General features: G+C 43.7%; 1 protein-coding gene across 1 annotated transcript in view; it reads right to left on the bottom strand.

The window, feature by feature from the left end:
- The window catches only part of LOC120893414 (E3 ubiquitin-protein ligase TRIM33), a 39958-nt gene that overhangs the window by 19472 nt on the left and 845 nt on the right, over positions 1 to 19641 (bottom strand). The window contains exon 2 of the mRNA XM_040295269.1: positions 18362 to 18831. Within this exon, the coding sequence (XP_040151203.1) occupies positions 18362 to 18505 (144 nt within the window). The 5' untranslated portion in view covers positions 18506 to 18831. The remainder of the gene's footprint in view (positions 1 to 18361; positions 18832 to 19641) is intronic.

Raw genomic sequence — 19641 nt, 5'->3', positions numbered from 1 at the left:
CTTGCTGTGCAAAAGCTTGATGGTTCGTTGAGATTATAAACCTGCACAACACATCAATCAAACACACTAATACCTCAACCAGCTTCTTCTGAACCTTCCAAAACAAACTCGTTTTTTCCGTGACCGGATCACGTTCCCTCGAGCTGTCAAGGCACGACAACAAACAGATTTGGTATCTGTGTGTGTGTTTTGGAAAGCCCTCACCCTTTCTTTTCCGATTAACGACCGAGATTAGTGACATAACACAGCATGTTATGTTCGTAGCTCCCATGGCACTCCGTGAAGAGAATTACCATGCGCTAACCTTGGGGCAGGATGGATTTTATGCAGCATGTGACACGTGAGGAATTTCAATGTCTTGTTTAAATAGTAGTCTTTACCAATTTTCAGAGCTTTAGTAGAAACACAGCTAGAATTGGGACAAAAACAGACTTGCAAAACACATTTTTTAAAGCAAAATAGTTCCCATGCTGCTGGATTTCTCCTTGTTTTAGCTCCTTTTAACAACCAACTCTCAGCTTCCAAACACAACTGCCATTCCAAAGGCTATGCAGGCACAGTAGCGGGGGGCAGCCGAACGCAACACGCTCGTAGCAATTCAAATCCCCCGCGCGTTAGCTTTGAGCCAGGATAAATAAATTCACCAACGGAATATAAATAATTCATTCTGTGTACCATAAATAAATAATTCATCCTTCCGCTGATTGGGGCAAGCACACCAAAAGCTATCATTTTAAATTGGCCCAGTTGTTGGAGTCGCTCGATGGTGGCGCGGCTGTGATGGCGAACCGTGATGATGGAACGCGCTCCTCCATCGGGACACAATGCGGAGGGAAGAAGAGGTTTTACTAGTTAGCCTTTAAATTATTCAATAAATAAAATATTAAGCAATGTATTTCAGCTGAACCAGAAATTATTATGACAACCGGATATAGTCGGGAGTGAAGAGCAAATGTTTTTGGTACTGTTTCACCTTTGTGTAGTAGAAGTACTAAAATTTTGTTATGTTCATCTCTCCTAGAAATAATAGAAACGTAATGTATAAGGATAAAACCAACCCCACTTCAAATCTTTTTATTAGCTCTCTTTCTATAAAGCCCCTTCATTCGCCATGACCGCTACTATCTGTGCTAGCCACAGCGAACGGCTAGCATAAGTCGGTAAATTATGTCAGACAGCTACACGGTACGTCTGTTTTCTTTCCACCTAACCATCTCGCCGGGCAGGCAGCAGGAGCAGAATGAATTAATGAAAAATAACAACCGGCTGGTTGTTCCCCTCACACCATGAATCATCCCCTCCAAAGCTGTTTTTTCTCTCTGTTCTTTGCAATCCATTTAATCCCTCCTTCATCATTCATTTCAAATGATGCCAAAGGATTAGATTAAAGCATTTCTCGGAAATGAAAGCAATACTTAAAATGGCTAATGTTGAGAAATAGCAATCAAAACTCGAAAAAGATTTGCAAATAAATGACAGTTCTGTGAAGAAATTTTGAAAGTTCCAAACACTTTTCCAAACCAACCATCGTTACGAACAAACGCGTACGGTTCGGAACGCAACCTAAACGCAACGGCTAATAAAAAATGGTAATCTACACAGCATCGCCGTCGTAAAATAAAATCTACAGTAAAAGCACCGGAATAAGTATCTTAAAACATTAACGTCCGGGCCCATCCCGTCCTATTAGCATTACGTGAGCGCCGGGGGCAAGCTGCGGGCAATATAACCGGCAACATAAATCCCTCGTCGACGGTTTCCGCACAAAGCAACACAATCGTCCATACATACACGACTCGTTCAAGGATTCTCGACAGGCTTCGAAATTGAATTTCACTACCTTGAGCAAAACCCACGACCGGTGGTGACGACCGGGCGCACAGGTTGCATTCCGTGGTGCCATTCGAGAACTCCATGAAACTCTCCACAAGCAATCCATAAATTCGCTTTTATGAACAACGCGTCGAAAGCATAACCACATACATAAAAAGTGTTCCAGCCGAGCGGCAGAGACACGGCCAAAGGCTGTAAATACACCATCCAAAGTCAGCCAAACATAAACAAAACTGTATTGTTTACCGGGGGGCGCGCACACTAAGTTACGGCGCGCAATCGCATAAAGTAGAGCCTAGCCACATTCATGCCATTGTTGTAGCTACAAACGACCTTCTAACAATAATATCGTCACACCGAAAAACGTAGTAACATTGCGCTCTGTTTGCATAAATTTGAAATTTGCAACGTAAATTAAATATCCGAGAACTAGAGTGAACAAAATTTGCACAATACAATCACACAAAAAGGATCTAGCCTCCACGTGACTGAAACGCGAAACATGTAAATTAATGCTAATCACGGAACTCTGACAAGCACGTTGGGAGGGTGTGTGTGTCATTTGCATTTTTACACTCAATCACTGTTAATCTGCTTTTAACAGCTTTTGGTCGAGGTGGAGGAGAGCAACAGCATCATCCGAAATACAGTATCATCTCTTTCTTTACCAAGAAGTGTCGTTTGAAGTACCTGAAGTGATGTACCTGTAAACTCAAACGTGAATATTCTACAACGAGAGCGCTAGCGAGCGAAATGCAAACGAACAGAGAACACTTATTTAACATATGTATTGTTTTGCTTCCTCTTTTAATTGTACTTGTGATGCACGTTGTAAAATGGATAGACTCGATATTATAAAAGGAAACATTTGACACCAGACACCAAGGAAACGAACACTTCAGCAGAATAAAATGATGATAATCAATCGGATAACAGCAGCATGAATAATTTAAACCCAGTTCCAAACGCGGAGCAGCGCCATCTGCCCGGGCTTATGAATATGGAATCGGAAATGGATTGCTGAACTGGTCGTGGAACGTTTCATTCATCGTAGATGCAGGACACGACTTAAAAACCGGATACATACAAAGCATCTTCAGAAGAATTCGTGGAATGTAGATTGCGCAACCATCAAGAGATTGGAAGGAAATATCGAGAAAAATGGTCGAACCTCACCCGGCGGCTGCGTACGGGGTGGTGGGGGTTTAATGAAACACATTCATGCTAATCGAACACTCCAGACGTCCTCGAGACGATACAATCCAATTAGCAGCGTTTGGTCGCCCAGCCATACGGGCTAATCTTGAGGCCGTAAGGGTTGTAAATGTTAATGAGACGGATTTTCAAATCATGAGATTCATATATCAATCGCATTTAAAGCGAATTGACGCACACAGTGTCCCTATTTTGCCGATATAATAAAAACCGGTTGCTACTTCAGAGGCAATGGTTAAGTTAAATCGTTATATGTTTATGGCGTTATGAGACCATGTCTAATCATTTCGCCACAAGAAAAAACATTTGCACAAAAAGGCATTCGCATGTTATTTATAGAATGATTTTTTTTTTGATATCATATTGAATATTTTTTGATTTCACAGTTTTTTTATAATTGTCTAATTATATTAAATCTGATACATTCAAATTAAAACCCATAAAAAACCTTTAATTGATATGAATTTGTAAGCTTATCAGAATCATTCAGTTCCCTATGGAAGCTTACATGACAAGTGTGCAAAAACACTTGCACAACAGTATTACCTTATTTTTCCAAAAACATCTTTATCTCACCACACATCCCTCTCGCCTAGCGGCTGATACTAAAGCGCCCCCATCAGCAGCAACCAACCGCACACCACACACAATTTTCCTTCCAGCTGCGCAGGCTAAACGCAACCGCATGAAAAGAACATAACAAAAGCGTCGGGAAAACGATAGCCAGCTGCCCGCCCTGTCTGTCTGTCGGTCCGTCCCGTGACTCGAGCTAAAATATACACATTCCACCCTTTCCCCAGCCCAGCGAAACCACCACAGCAGCAGCAGCAGCAGCAGGAGGGCAAGAAGGCAACATGAATCGTTTTAACCGCAGGCGACGACGCTCTCATCAAGCATTCCGTTTTGTCGCACGTTTTCGTACTTCCTCTGGGGTGGTGCGCGCGCGTTTTCGTGCGCATTACCCACGTGGCAACAGGGCACAGACGAGCACAGCATGCGCGCACACAGCACAGCAAGCGAAAGAACAACCCCGCCGCCGCACAGGAAAGCTGATCATTTCGAAGGCGTTGTGAACGAACGCATGCACACGCACGCAAAGCTAACCATGCGCGCAACAGAACAAATAAACACACAAGGCAAATGTGCCAATCCAGCATCATCGCGCCGCCAAGTCATGGAATTGGAAGAAAGATGCTGGCGCATAGAGCGCACTACACACACACACTTCACCCCACACACTTAACAAGCGACCACGCTCAAAGACATAAAAAGTTCTAACGATTTCAGCACAACGAACGCTAACACGCTGGCGGCATCTCGTTGTCGCGTCATCATCGTCGTCCCTGATCCACAATATAATACGCCATAAATAAATCGGACATAAAAATCGCGCTCGCACACAACGCAACACAAACGGCCCTCAGACGACGTGCGACGTTGCCATGATTTCAACAAACCTGCCCGGGTCCGTATCTCGCTGACAGAAGACGAGGTACGAAAATCCAACGAACGTTACGCAGTTTAGTGAAGCGCGCATGTTCAGCATGTAGCCGACACCACCACCCGTGAGCCTACTATACCGTGTTATAGTTAACAAAAATTAACAAAAAAAGAAACACAACCCCAACGAAGGGATAGAAATAAAAGACCAAAAAGGAAATGGCGATGATTGAGTGGTGGTGCTGCTGCTGCTCTCTCTCTCTCTCTCTCTCTCTCTCTCTCTCTCTCTCTCTCTCTCTCTCTCTCTCTGCCACGGTTTTGCGCTCGTGCGCGGTCCGATCCTGCAGCAGCAACGCGCACGCAAACCGGCCGTCGCACCAAAAATGTTTTACGTAGAGAAAAAGGTCACACAGCCAAAAGGGAAACACACACATACACTGCCGCGGCGTTCGTTGCGATAATGAGGAAGGGGAAAAAAGCATACTCAAGTTTTACAACGCACCAGGGCACTTGTAAATCATCGCCGCAGGGCGCGAACGGGCAGCTGCACCAGGAAATGAGCTGAAGTAAAATTATAGGGTGCTAAGGTTGTAAAATTTGACAGCAGCGCGTTTAAGTGTGTGTGTGTGTGTGTGTGTGTGCAAGAAATTTTAATTGTTGCCGTCTAATGTCTCACACGACATTTAATGTGAAAGTTAATTCGATAAAGGATCTTGCCAATTGTTAGGTACACCATCGTACAGAGATTCTCTTACATTAAAAAAAAGCATTGAATCTGTCAGACCTTAAGCAGGAATTTCCCCCCGAGTCACCATTACAGCATCTCCTCTTTCTTCGCTGATCCTTACAGAGCGATCGTGTTGCGCGCCATAAGCTTCAAAAATCGCTTCAGTCACGTTCACGTTCACAGCACACCGCCCTCTGAGCCGCCATTCACACGCCATTATGATACGAATTCCCCTTTCCGAACAATGAAGCAATAAAGAACAACAACTACACACAAAAAAACGGTTCAAAGAACCGAACTGAGTCGACAAACGCGCGACGTTGCCAAGTTTGAGGAGAGCAGCAGCCGTGTGCATTGGTTCCGTCGTCGGGCATCGGAAACATTCCATTCTCTTTGCGTGATGCCCCTTTTCAAAAGTATGCCAAACAATTTGAGTGAAAAAACGACACCCACAGGATAGACATGATAGACAGAGAGAGCGATATAGAGAGAGAATGAAAGGAAAGCACAAAAACACTTAAAAAAGCTCCACACCACGCGAACGGTGGTACACAGAAAAAGCACAGCCTTTCGAAGCCAAATAACAAAAACGTGGCAACAGTGCACACAACACGACCAGAAGCCCACCACCCCCGGGGCTAGGGGATATCAAGCCACACAAACTCACGCGCGCACACACACAGACACACTCTACTGTGCGCCGCAGGGGGGTTCAGCACGGAAATGAATTCGTTAAGCTTCTTTTTCGTATCGGATTCACGTTCCCGGAACGTGAAGAGTGTGCCCTGCCCCCTCCCTCCGCAACCGATGCGAGACGACGATACGCTGACGAAGCACGACCAACGGGAGGGAAAACGGTTCGACAGTCCACACCACGCTTCCGCTCCTTACCTTCCTTCCGGGGGGGAATTTCATGGATTGTGATTCTTCTTTTTCTAAATTTTTGCTGTATTTTTTGCTGTATTTTTTTGCACTGCACCTCTGCCTGGGGGGGATTTGGTGGGGGGGATACGACCTCCCTCGGGGTGCTTGTGGAGGGGAGCTATGATGGTTCGCTGACTCAGCACCAATACCCTACTACTACTACTACCTACACTGCAGCAGAAACGTTGGTTGAGCAACGTTCGAACTTGGTGCGTTTTTTATTCGGTTCTGCTCCTCTCCCTCCCTGCCCTGACTGCTGCTGCTTGGTTTAGTGTTGCGCTAGCTAGCTGCCCAGTTTTGGTACGCGGTAACGGTCGTTTTTCCCATTATTCAGCAAATTGTATGGAGCACAGAGCATACCGCGCGCGCTCTGCGGGGGGCCACAGTTAATTACGCGCACACCAACTGATTGCCGCCTGTCCGGGGGATGTTGCGAGAAGGGAAAGGAGCGTCACTTCTTTCTCGCCCCAATCGCCTCCTCTCCTCCTCCTCCACCAGAGAGCCGCGCGCTGTAGGAAAGTTTGGTGAGATTTTCGTTTCGATATTTTCTTTCACACTGTATTTCTTTGCGCGGTTTTACTAACGCACAGTGCAATGACCAGCAACAGAGTGAAGAGAGAGAATGGAGGGAGACACAAAACAAAAAAGCGGCTTAGTATTTCGATTTTACCCAACAGTTTGTAACGATGGGGACAGGAGTTTAATAAAACAAAAATTCACTAAAAATACGTTACATTTTATCAAGACTTTCCAGCACACAACATGATTGCAATCAGCCCACATGACGACTGCGCTTACTTGTTTGTACAAATAATGGTAGAAGAGGAATTTCATTTTCCATCGCAGGCGGTCTCTGATACCAACTGTTGTGAAAGGGGCAACAAAACAAAGGGAAAAACATCAGCAAGAAATTCCACCGCCCTCCGGCGCAGCAACGCTCGAGATTCGTTGAAAGCGGACACATGCTACCGAAACGTGGCAACGTTGCTTTTGCGATCGAAACGAACCAGCAGTATAACATAAATAACGAAAGAAAACTTCTCCCTTTCTTACACAAACACACACACACAGACAGAGAGAGTGTGTCGTATGGGAAATCGAAACGTTCAGCTTTTGTTTAACGTTTCACCACCATCCAACAAACCAACCGACGGACGACGACGTCCCACTTTCCGTCATTCTAAAGCCAAAATTGACGCTTTGTGATCGACAGACAGTAAGCGCTTCTTCAACCCCAACCCCTCCTCTTTCAGTAGACGGTTATTGTGAGAAACGCTCATCTCACAAGAGGCCGCCAATAAAACGCACAGCAAGCAGGCAAGCAATCGGCGGCACTTTTGACAACGTTGCCAAGTTTTTCCTGCTTCTGCGAAAAAGTACGTTTTCACCCTATCCCATCTTTTTTGCAGTCTCGGGGGCAAGACATGGTTGAGCGGTGTTGATAAACCGTTGGCTGAGGACTGGGTACGTTGTTGAAGTGCATCACAAACAGATGACTATCGAACGAGACACAATTGAACGTTTAATGAAAGCTACCCAAGCTGAACTGTAAATTTGATTATAAATTACAGTGAGCTACGATACAAAATACTATAAATGAGCACATGAACAAGTATTCTCTCGGCAAATGTCCCCTAAATGACCTTATCAAGACACACCAAAAACGCTCCTTATCCTCCTCCTTTGGGCAAGATTCCACCCGGCGAGGGATTCGCTAAAAACCATTTTTACAACAAGGCGCAATAATTCCAATGTCCAGTCCATGCAGTTATAAAAAGGGTCGTAAAAATTATATAAAAACCCTCGCCACCAATAACAACAAAACAACCCATTAGACACGGTCATTCTCCTCTTTTCCGAGGCAATATTGGGGGGGAACAAAAAATTCCAATATGAAAAGAAAACGATTCGTCAAAAACGCAATCTCTCGCTTTTGGTGGTGGCGGCGGCCGTTTGCGCAAAGTTTCTTCCTTTATTTTCCGTTTGCCTTGCCTTGCCTGTCGTGCGGTTTTAATGACTTTGACCCGCGATGAGCGTATTTTTAGCGTATCTGAGACGAAATGTCTTCGTCAAAAGGTGAAGTTGATTGAACAGGAAAAATGTGAGAGTTGTTCCGGTGGTGGTGCAGCATTCTTCCAATATGGGATATTTTTATGATGATTTTATATGATGAGAGGTTGCATTCGCTAGGGCAACAAGCAGGTTCCGCGGCGTGTCGTTCGAGGAGATGTAAATTTTACCTTCTCAACGAGCATCGGATTTATTACTTACGATAAATTGACACTTTTTTAAGCGTTCGATTCGTTGCTGTTTTGTCGTTCGCCGTCAGTTTCGCTGCCACACTATGGAGGATCTTACCTGAAATCGCATAAGAGAGAGAGAGAGAGTAAAATGATTATTTTCAACGCAATCCAAACATTAATTAATGGTGTATAAACACTGTGCTTCCTAGCAAATAATCTACTTTTTCAGATAGGAGCAAATTTGGTCGGAAAATATCCGCCCGGACACTTAAACACACACACCCACACCCACATACACAAGACCGGATGCGAAGGCAGCAGTTAAAACATAAATTTAATTAACCAGTTCCGCGTTGTCTCTCGGGCTCCGCTGGACCGTACACCGTCCGTCGTCGTCGTCCTCCTGCCATCATCACCTTCGCCGCCGTTCAAATCGTTTGAAGGTGTGTGGGGACGCGGTCTTCCAATCGAACCAGAACGCATGCTAGCCCCCACACAGGCCGCCGCCGAGGAGGTTTCGGTCTCGGAAACCATTAAAATTATAGCAACAAACCTTATTACCGACGATGGATGGGGTACTGTTTTCGTCGACCTCTCGGGGGCTTTTGGGAAAGCTTCTGATGTGTGTTTGCTGCGCGAAACGACTCTGTCACTGGGTGCAGTATTTTACACAGCTCTCCACTTCCCATAAAAACACGCCCTCTTTTCCGGAGCATAAGCTTTGAAACACTGGCAATGGATAGTATAGTATCTACTACTTTTCAAGGCTCATCCTTTGAAAGAGTGGTAAAACAAACTGTTGGCCAAAATCCCAATAGTTACCAGCCCGGCTATTAAAAGTTTGTCTTTAATATTACATTAAAGTGTGATCATCAAGCTGCAAAGCATACGATTTTAAGACTGCAAGCAGCGCTGTAGATCAAGCTTAATGACGGGTAAAATAAAATTACCCCATGCATTAAATCACTTGAGCGAAGAATGATGATAACACGTAACGATAACTTCGTTGCCCTCCTCAGAAAGACAGAAAGTAATGAAAACGCCAGAGAACACACACACAGCACTACGTACACTGTTCTCTATTGTGCAATGAATGGTCGAAACACAAAAATCCAGTGCTGCTATCCGGTGGTCGTGTGAGTGAGTGCATGGAGCGACTGCCATCATCATCCTCAAGTGTGTTCACTCTTGAGTCGCCAACGCGCTTCACTTGAAGCGATCACTTGAAAACTCAAGTTTGGAGGACCAACCGGGCAAGAACCGCGCGACGTCGTGTCAGCTTACGCGCAAAGCCTAAACACTCTTGTAACACTCGGGGGGCCGGGCCCTGAAGAATAATCTAAACGAAAATCGAATGCAAAGACGCCGAGGATGAGGGTGAGGCTCGCTATTTCAGCTACACTTCAACCTCCCAAGAGATGCCTACCGATGGACTGGTGCGAGGATCTTTTCTTCACGCGGTAGAAACCACTGATTTCGGAAGATTTCAATCGCGTTTGAATGCTTAAGGACGGCAAGAGAAGTTGGACAGATAAATTTATTCTATGGAATATGCTTGGAAACCAAACCACAGTAGTTTGACCTCGAAAGAGAGAAAAAAAAAATGATAAAACTTTGGTGCTATGATATGAAACTTGAAGAATGAATAAAGCCCGGATCTGCTTTCAAATCAAGCTCACCGGAAAGCCTATCACAGCAACGCCAGCAGGAAATAAAACGAACTGCTTCCGGAGTCGAAAAGATAACATTTTCTTATCACAAGCCTTCCCCCCTCCAGCATTGTGAAGTCTGCGAGCACAACTTTTCTTTACGGTTTTCTGACTTCGTACAATCAAATCTCTATTATCGTTCAAAAGTTTTTTTGCGAACTGCTCTCACTGGTAGTGTTGGCTTGGCGTTTAAAAAAAGGAAAGTGCTCAGTGGGCTCTGGGAGGAAATCAAGCTGATTTATCACGGAAGGATACCAACTGGCGCTTGATAGTTATTGCACTAACAGATACTAGATATTTGTTAGAAGGAATGTACTGCAATAATCGGAGAAGAAATTTTATATTGATCACTATGCATTGAAACAACTTTCCTCAAAAAATGAGCAACAAAATCTATCCAAACACAAATCAAAAGAAAGTATAATACTATAAACCTGTTTTTTCTTTAAATTTCGCGTCATAACAAAGATGGCACATCCATATAACGATCAGCTGCTGCTGCTGCTGCTGCTGCTACTGTCGTTGCTGTACAGGCCGGCGATCTATCAGCATTAGTTGGTGTGCTTGCTGCAGCAGCATGATTGATAGAATGATGGAGCGCAATTTCGCCTCGTGCATCCCACGCAAACCAACAACCCCCACCCCCCTCTCCTCTTCGCTCGCCATCAGCACCGCCCTCTCCCTGCCCTTGACCACCGCGCCGAAGCATTTTTGCATAGCTTCTACACTGACAATGATTGATTTGCCGTTCAATGCCATCCATTAATCTACCCCCAGAAGCTCTGCCGTGGATCGGTCAGGGAGCTTCGTTTTTTTTTGGGGAGGGGGGGGGTTATAGAAACTCAAATTAAATTCGATCAGAAAGCTGTACCACCTTGCTTGAAATTGGCAAAAACAGCCTTTTGTGAGAAAAGGGTAAAAACGAAAGCTTAATTTCATTTTCTTTTTTTTTGCTGCAGGTTCAAAAAGAAACTCCATCAAAATTGTGTATTAATCTTTCTGTGAAGCTCACATTAGCGACGAAGCGGACGTAGCCCAATGAAACTACTTTACAATCACTACCCCGACCGAAGACATTTACCAAAAACGAGCAAATAATGTCGGTCCATATCTTTGCCTTCCCCCGGCGGCCTTGGAGGCTGCCTTCCATGGCTGCTGGGGTGGGGTAATGTAGCATAAAATGGCATAAAAATGTCTCCATAAATGCTTGCACACATAGAAGACACATTGGCGAGAGAGCATTATGATTGTGCTGAGCGCTACTACTCCCTCCCACTGCTACCATCAATGATCCATTATTAATCGGTTATCATGATGCGATTTTTTTGCGCCTCCTCCACACACCTGCTGGTCGCTTTTTGTTTGTTCTAACGACACTGCACACCAGTGCAAACATAACCGTTGTTGTTGTTGTAGTTGTTGTTGTTATAGTTGTTGCTGTTACTGCCAACTTAATCATGCTGATGGCATGAGGTGCTGTGGGAAAACCAAGCAGCTGTTACCGGCGGCACAGGTAACGACCGATCACTAGTAACTCTGGCAAAAGCGGTAAGTGGAAAGTGTAATAACGTAGAAAAAAGGATTACTGTGACAACGAAGAAACGAAAAACAAACCTCATGCAAGCACACAGTCACTCACACACTAAAGCTACCGGATATGCATGCAGCGGCTGGTTGTTAAATGGGAAGGCAAACACACACCATTCAGATAAACATACATTTAATGCTTCGGAAACATCAACATCCTTCGAATACTCTTTGCAATTGTATTGTTTGCATTGAAGCAGTAAATCGCATCGCAAGCGTGTTTATTTTAACGATTAGCACACACTAGCGTGATCTGCATAATGTAATCAGATTCGAATGTGACGACCTACTACTGCTGTGAAGGAATGTTTGATGGCATCATTTCGGGGCATCACACACGCGTCATGAAATTCCTCAAAATGCCATTCACTTTTATAGGTCATTATTTTGTTTTCTTTTTGCTAGTTTACTCGCCCTACACCGTTACGATGGTCTGTACAAGCGTTCTAAACTGAATCAAAGCACGCCATTGGACAGTCCTTCATTAGAGGGAATGTTTCAGATGGGAATCGATACCGTCCGGCCTTGGTATAAGTTGGCTTTTTAATATAATAAACCTTCGGGTTTCCATCGGTTATTGTAAAAACATTCGATAAAGTTGATAGTTTTGTCTGTTTTGATAAGCTTTTTGATTTATGGAGCAGATTTCATTGATATTGCACCAGCCTGTATTACAGGGTTTTCCAGGGGTTCTCATAGTTTTGGGCCACTTCCTTGACTCTTTCCTATTGATAGTGAACTTCATACGATGGAAATTGGACTCCATGGCACCCTTTTAGGACAGACGCCTTGGAAAATCCTATTCGATTTGTTCAACAAGAGTGCTATAGAGTCCAATTCCCATTCCCATTAAGTTCATTTCCCGTAAGAAGGAGTCAATAAAGTGTCCCACAGCTATGAGAACTCCTGGAAAACCCTGTATAATAGATTTGTTCTTTAATTAACATTTACGTGGTGATTTAACATCCTTTGCATTTGTCAAAACGGACGGTCCTTCGATTGCTCGAAAGAAACAATGGATATAAAAACATTGCACCCGAAACCGGTCTAAATGCTATCCAATCTGCATTTAGGACCGGTTTTAACGACCTCAATCATTAGGCTTCGCATTGAGAAATGATTCTCAGGTAACATACCTTCACCAAATACTCAAATTTCCTGTTTCAATAGCCTCATAACTCATTTATTGTCTAGCGTTATAACACAAACAAATGATACGCAAAAAGCATGCTCACAATTACTTTTATGCCGTTACAATCGTTGCAAGCCGAAAAGCTTTCGCAAATGGCAATTTTGCGCGCTGCTTTTGCGCACGGAACCGAACCCCCATTGATCACATTTCGGTAATTTATTCATGCGGAAAGCATAATTCTCGCTTTATGAAACCAATTTACCAACACATCCATACCCCACAGGCCCCCCCCCACACACACAAGCCCCAACCCTTTCATCTGCTTTCCTCTTTCTACTCCGCATGATGCCATCCAAAGCTTTAGTTTTGCAAAAATAGGAACACAAACCAGGAACGTTTGGCCCTTTTTTGGCACTCCGGGAACCGGCACGCACACACACACGTACACACGCGGGACAAGGAGAACGGTCGGTTCGCGAGCCGGTGTTGTTTTGTTATGCTAACGATATTACGTCTGCAGCGGTATATTTTAATTTCGAATGTTATCGTTTCATATTGCAGGACTGAAATGGACCGCCACCCGTCCGCAAAGAAGAAGAAGAACGCCGGCCCACAAACACGCACACACACACACACGCAAGCGGAAACCAGCGGATGATTCAAACAAATCTGCCAGTTGGAAAGGATTTTCACCCGAAATGTGTGTTTGCTTAATAAACACGGAAAAAGCAAATCGAAGAAGAGAACATACATTCCCAACATTTCTCGTTTGTACTTTTGTGTTCGTTTTGATTCACATTATAAAATCGCAAATTTATTTTTGCACAACTTCTGTTTTTTTATGGTTTTGTGTTTTCGGAGGGAGGTTCATGAATATGCTTTTTTGATTAAACATAAATAACTCCTTGTTGCAATATATCCTTACTCATGTCGAATTTGCGTTAATTTATGCCAAGTAACATGACATATTAAAATACGCAAAAAAACACACACAATACAGGGCTGTGTCTGTGCTGTTCCGCAATCAAAGTTTCATCCAGCTTATATAATCCTTCGACCCAATCAGCCACAACATCTGTTGTTTCTCGCCGTGCAAAATCACATTCCGTCCTCGTTCCGATCATCTATTTGCGGAAATTGCGCTCCTCGAATACATATCGGGGAAATTGGGCAATCGGATATTATAATAATATGCCTTTCCCCAGTCACCGATGATGACGATGAGACAGACAACAGGACACGAAACAGGACCCGGAGAAAGGATCCACCCCACATTTCTCCAACACTCTTTCCCCGTGCTACGCGCGAGCAAAGGACAAGCGGCCAAAGCGCGAGAGTGTGCGTGTGCGGCGTTCTGCCTGTGAGAGTATTCGAAGAAGATATGACGATAATATCGTTAAAAAATAACGTCCTATCATTCAATAACCTTTATGGATGCCGGGTTTAAAACTGCCAAAGCGCGCTGCTGGTACGTGGAACGATCGTTTCGTGATGCTGCATATGAATTGGTCGTTTATGGAGTGGCGCGTTTTTGCACCTTCATTTCTAGCTTTTTGCATTTTACAACCCCGGGTGGGTCTGACGATCCAATGCCCATGCCCATCACCATCATGAAGCATCTCGCGAGCGCTCGTTAAGCTCTGGTGAAAATATTCATTTGAATGGCCTGTCCCTGGGAATGGCTAGAAATTACATTGAAAGCAGCACAGCACCATACCATTCCCAGCACCAGGCTATCGGACTGTTTCCAACGCTCCACGTCAGCTAGTTTGGTGCTTTTTTTCAAATTTAAATTGCGATGCGAATTTGTGCTGACATTAGTATAACATTCGCCAAACTCGTTCCACTAATACACTGATTAAACAGCAAATTCTATGCTGCTATCTAGTTTATGCATCGCTGGGCAGCGCGTTAAACATATTTTCCCTGAAACCTATTATTTTGCATCAACATGCAAACGAGTGGAAGCAGAATTTCTAATGTACATTTTAAACGTTTATTTATTCAAACTTGGCTGGGGCATGGCTGAGTTGAAGCAGCGACCACCACGACAGGGAGAAGTTGCATCGAACCAAATCATACAAAGCAGGGTTCTTCACGCTACCAAATGCATGCAACTCGGCAAATGTTTCTCGGTTGTTCTGTTTTGTGAAACTGATAATCACTGCTTTGTGACGCTAATAAAATAAACAAATAAATAAAGACAAACTAAAAAGCAACAAAAAAAAAAAACAGAACGAAATAAACAACCTGTGTTGGGGTAAGAGGTGGGACTTAGCATCATCAACAGTGGTGTTAAATTTTGCACTTGACAGGGAAGACCAATCAAAATACGCGCTAATTAACCGTGGTTGAATTAAAACTAATGAATCGACTTCTACTAGTTGTGAATATTCTGGAATTTTGAAGAGCTCTGCATAATATGATAATTGTTTGTATTGAATTAGAACCTTTTTATCTTCTTCATATATTCTGGTGCGTTAATCAATATGTTGTTGATTTATATATTTTAAATAAATGTACAGCAACATGTAATGCATTTCAATCTAAACAGTTACTATAAATCCACATGGAAGAAATTTTTGTTAATAATTACATCAACATACACAGAATACACTTTAATTTAAAACACTTAATCCACTTGCAAATGCTTTTAGCAGCATCCTACAGGACGAAAACATTAATGAAAACGGTTTAAACCGTACCGCAAACAGCGAGGGTGCGGTCTTATAGCTTCCAAATACTTTGTTAAATCCTTTCCCCAATTCCTGTATATTCCTCGACATCAAATACTTTACACCCCATGAATCCCACACCAGCAACGCAAGCCGCAAACGGCGGTCGACCGCAAAGCTGCACCAGGAGATGCAACAGAGAAAGGGGACGGAGAAAGATGCATTTCGCTAGGCCACACTTTCCCGTGCTAAAGCTGCTTACCGCATTTTTGCTAAAGGAGAGATATGGGGATGAAATAATATTATTTACCATCAAACAATAGCAATATTGCAAACAGGACATAAGGAACAGTTGGAGTATTCTGGAATTTTTCACATTTTCGCGCCATTCCGCAAAGAGCCGCTGGTATTATCGGGGTGTCATACACACCACAGGCAACAGCAAAACAAGACACACATTTTATCGGCGGCATATAGGCTCTGCACGGTGCACATTCTTTAATTTTCCCGGATGCGAAATGTTTCACATTGCAACAAAGTTGTTTAATTAATATTTTGTTATGAATATTTTGCGTGCGCATTTCGATCCGACTTTAACGACCCTTTCGAAATCGTTTAACAAAAATCATGAATTTCATTATAATTGGTAATAAATTACACATAAACATTGCTCTGCATAATACCACGCATTCTAATGCAATCTGCGAGTAATTTAAACCCACTCCACCGCATAACAAACACCCTCACACGCGGCGCTGGTGAGAAGGGGGCACACACGCCGGAGGGAGGGTTTCAAGGTTGTTGCGCGGCCGATCAGCTGACGATGACAATGTCAGCATGTGCGCGCACAGTCCGGCATCGCGTACTTTTACTATTCCTTTCGCTCCCTTTATCCTCACAACTCCCTCGCACCCACACTTTGCTTCCCTTGACACGCAGATGGTACATTTCGACTACAGGGCGTTGTAAATTATCTTCCAGCGTCTGGGACGCAAGCGAACCTTTGGGGTTTCGAACCATTTCCTCCTCCACCCCGCATACAAACATGGTGGGGGGGGTGCTTGCGAGACAGACCGGTGCTGGGAGACGGTCGTTCCCCGAAACGGGCGTGCAAGGTTAAACACGCTGGCAGCAGTGAACATAAAAATCTTAGAAAAACCGTTTTCCCCGCACGAGAGCAGACAATCCCCCCCACTCACTACGCTAGACGGAATGGATGCTTCGCGAGAGTGTTTGTATTTCTCACTTGATTTCTCTTCTCTTCTTTCTGATCAAGTTTGTTCTTCACTGTATGCTTGATACACGACGCGGGCGGCGTGAGTGTGTTAGGTATATGGCATGCTTGTTTTTGCCTCCATACATCAACAATCAACATGACAGAGGCGTAAACAACTCTGCATGGCTTTAGTGAATGCTTTCCAAAGAGAAAAACCTTACATAGATAAATACAATCATAGCAAAATTTTAAATATTATTTTATAAAGAATATTAATTAATAAAAGGATTTGAATTCCCGTTCTAAAATTTAAGTGTACCCATTTTTTTAATAAAACTTAATCAAATCGAAAAAAAATACGATAGGTATGAAATGAAGTAAAAGCAAATCCTGTTGTGTGTATTCGCTATTGTGTCAGATAATCCACTCCTCTCCGGACGATATTGTTGTTCACTGCCAATCCAAGGCTGGGCGCCTCCACTAGAAGAGTACGACGCTTCCCTAGCAAAATGGCGCACAAATCCAAAACAACACAACAACCATGGCCAGTCTTTCAGCTTACAATATGTTAAAATTATACTTTAATTTATTTTTACTACCATGGAAAATATATGCTACAGGAAAGCTATATGAATATGTAACACAATATTATCATATTTTTATTCCAATCAATTACAAAACAAACAAAAAACCGCATTATTTCCACATGGTTCTCGTAATTTAATTTGCTTGCGTTAAACATGAAAAGTACAATTTCGCTCGAAAAATCCAGAAACTGTTAAAGCGAGCACCAGCGTTCGTGGAAAAAAGAGTAATATCAAGAGCCATGTGACAAGGGATTAAATTATCCTTATTTTGTTTTGTTAGAGTGTCATTTCCATTTCGAAACGCTCGAGTTTTTTTATAAGCGAATGTCATTCACGTTGGGTAATTTAATTTCCCAGAAAAAGGCTCATGTTTCTCCATTAATCAAACAAAAGGGACAAAAGAACGAATGTTGTATACAGACGATATTTAACTACACAATTTTATCCAGCAGTAATTTGTGAACAATGCTTTTGGAACGCTTTTTGATTATCCAAACTCTGTTCTGTTGATTCATCAAACTGAGGGAAATGAGTTTGTAACGTGTTCAGAGTACATTTACCGCATATCCATTAGACGCAAAGCAGTTAGATTAACGTTTTGCTATAACAATCATCAGCAGCACCAGCTTGCCATTACAATAAATCACCCGCAATAAATCACATAAATTGGGGTAGCTTGGCATATAGCGCTGGATCGATTATAGTACGGGGCGAATAATATGGTTTCTTGTTAAATTATACAAATACTTCCATACTCAAATGGAATATGAGCCGGCAGCAACATAAATGCAACCATAACCAAATCATAACTATTGAACCGTATGGCACACGAATGAATGAAGTTGCAATCATTCATCTTCTCACTCCTTTTCCGTGCATTTCGAGCAATCGAGGTTTACAGTACTCGGAACTCCCGTTTCAATTTACATTTCTGTTTGATGTGCATTCAGGCGCCATTCGGAAAATGCATTTCTGAGTACGTACAGTACACGAGAAATGCGCACAGAAAATTAATATTTACGAGGAATTTAATAATCAACCCCGCAAACACCGGAGTTGCAGAGGTAACTTACCTTATTTTCCACACTGTCACACAGGTTGCCCTTTTCGGTTGCATCAAACAGCTCCTGTTTGATGTTTTCCGGCAGCAGTGGAAGAAAATCGTTCATCGTATCGGAAAGCTCGTCCGTTTCCATGTTGCCTCCTGACGCCGCCATAAGACATTCAACAAGGGGGTCCCCCCGTTTGCACAACGGATTTGATGGAAGATTCACCACTAAACCGCGTTCTTCAATCACACACTGAGCACAGCAACAAGAAGAAGAATAAAAACAAAACACCTCCCTCTGGCCGTTCACTCCCGGCCTACTGCGCCTTTGTAGAACAGCCTTTTTCTTCTTGCTTCTCCGTTTCCCTTGGCTCTACCTTCAGGCCCTTCAGGGTTGTACTGCGATGGTTCTCTTTATCGATGCACAAAACACCACCACTACCACCACACTAACTAGAGCCGCCTTTCACCTTTCCTGCTATATTCGAAGAAAAACTTAACAGAAAAGAAAACAACATTAAGTTACACACCTACAGCATACTTTCACTCGCCACACACACACACACACAAAAACTACCACACCGGTTTCACAGATGCAGGGCGGCAATGTGTTGTTAACAGCATGCGGAGAAAGGAAGAAAGAAAGCAACTAACAACACATCACTTTTACACCACACCAGCTTTTGCAAATGCAGGCCACGGTTCGACCTACACGCACACACATAGAAACACGCCGTTACGCGCTGGGAATGGATGACGCCAACCGGCGGATTTATTTTCATGCAGCGTAGTGTGGTGCATCCTCCCACACGCACACGCACACACTCACACACACACACACACACACACCGGGATTTGCCTGACGCGGAAAAAAAAACTAGATCCTTTTGCACCACCACCTTGCTTCGTACGGCGTTAATCCTTGCTGCCTACCGACACACGCACACAGCGCTCCCGAACGCCTTCACACCATTAGAAAAGCCCTCACACGCACAGCACGCTTGCCCTAGAAGTGTTTGTGTAGCTATTGTTGTTGTTGTTGTATTGTGTGATGTTGCCGTACCAGAGAGACCGCGACTGTGCGGTGCTGACTCGCGACTGAAGAAAAGCATACATAAGAACGGCCACCACAGTGGCACGGCGGCGCTTGCTATGTTGCCGTTCGCATCGTACACACACACTCACACAGCGACGTACACACGCACTGACAGCTAGCAGCACACTACGGCAACACAGCACGCGCAAACCCCGAAACACACACCTATATCTACGCGCTTACATCGCGTTCGGCCGCTGTTGATTTGT

Source organism: Anopheles arabiensis, chromosome 2 (assembly GCF_016920715.1).
Source record: "Anopheles arabiensis isolate DONGOLA chromosome 2, AaraD3, whole genome shotgun sequence".
Lineage (NCBI taxonomy): Eukaryota > Metazoa > Arthropoda > Insecta > Diptera > Culicidae > Anopheles > Anopheles arabiensis.
Note: the sequence above shows the minus strand (reverse complement) of the source record. Positions and strands in the feature narration are given on the sequence as shown.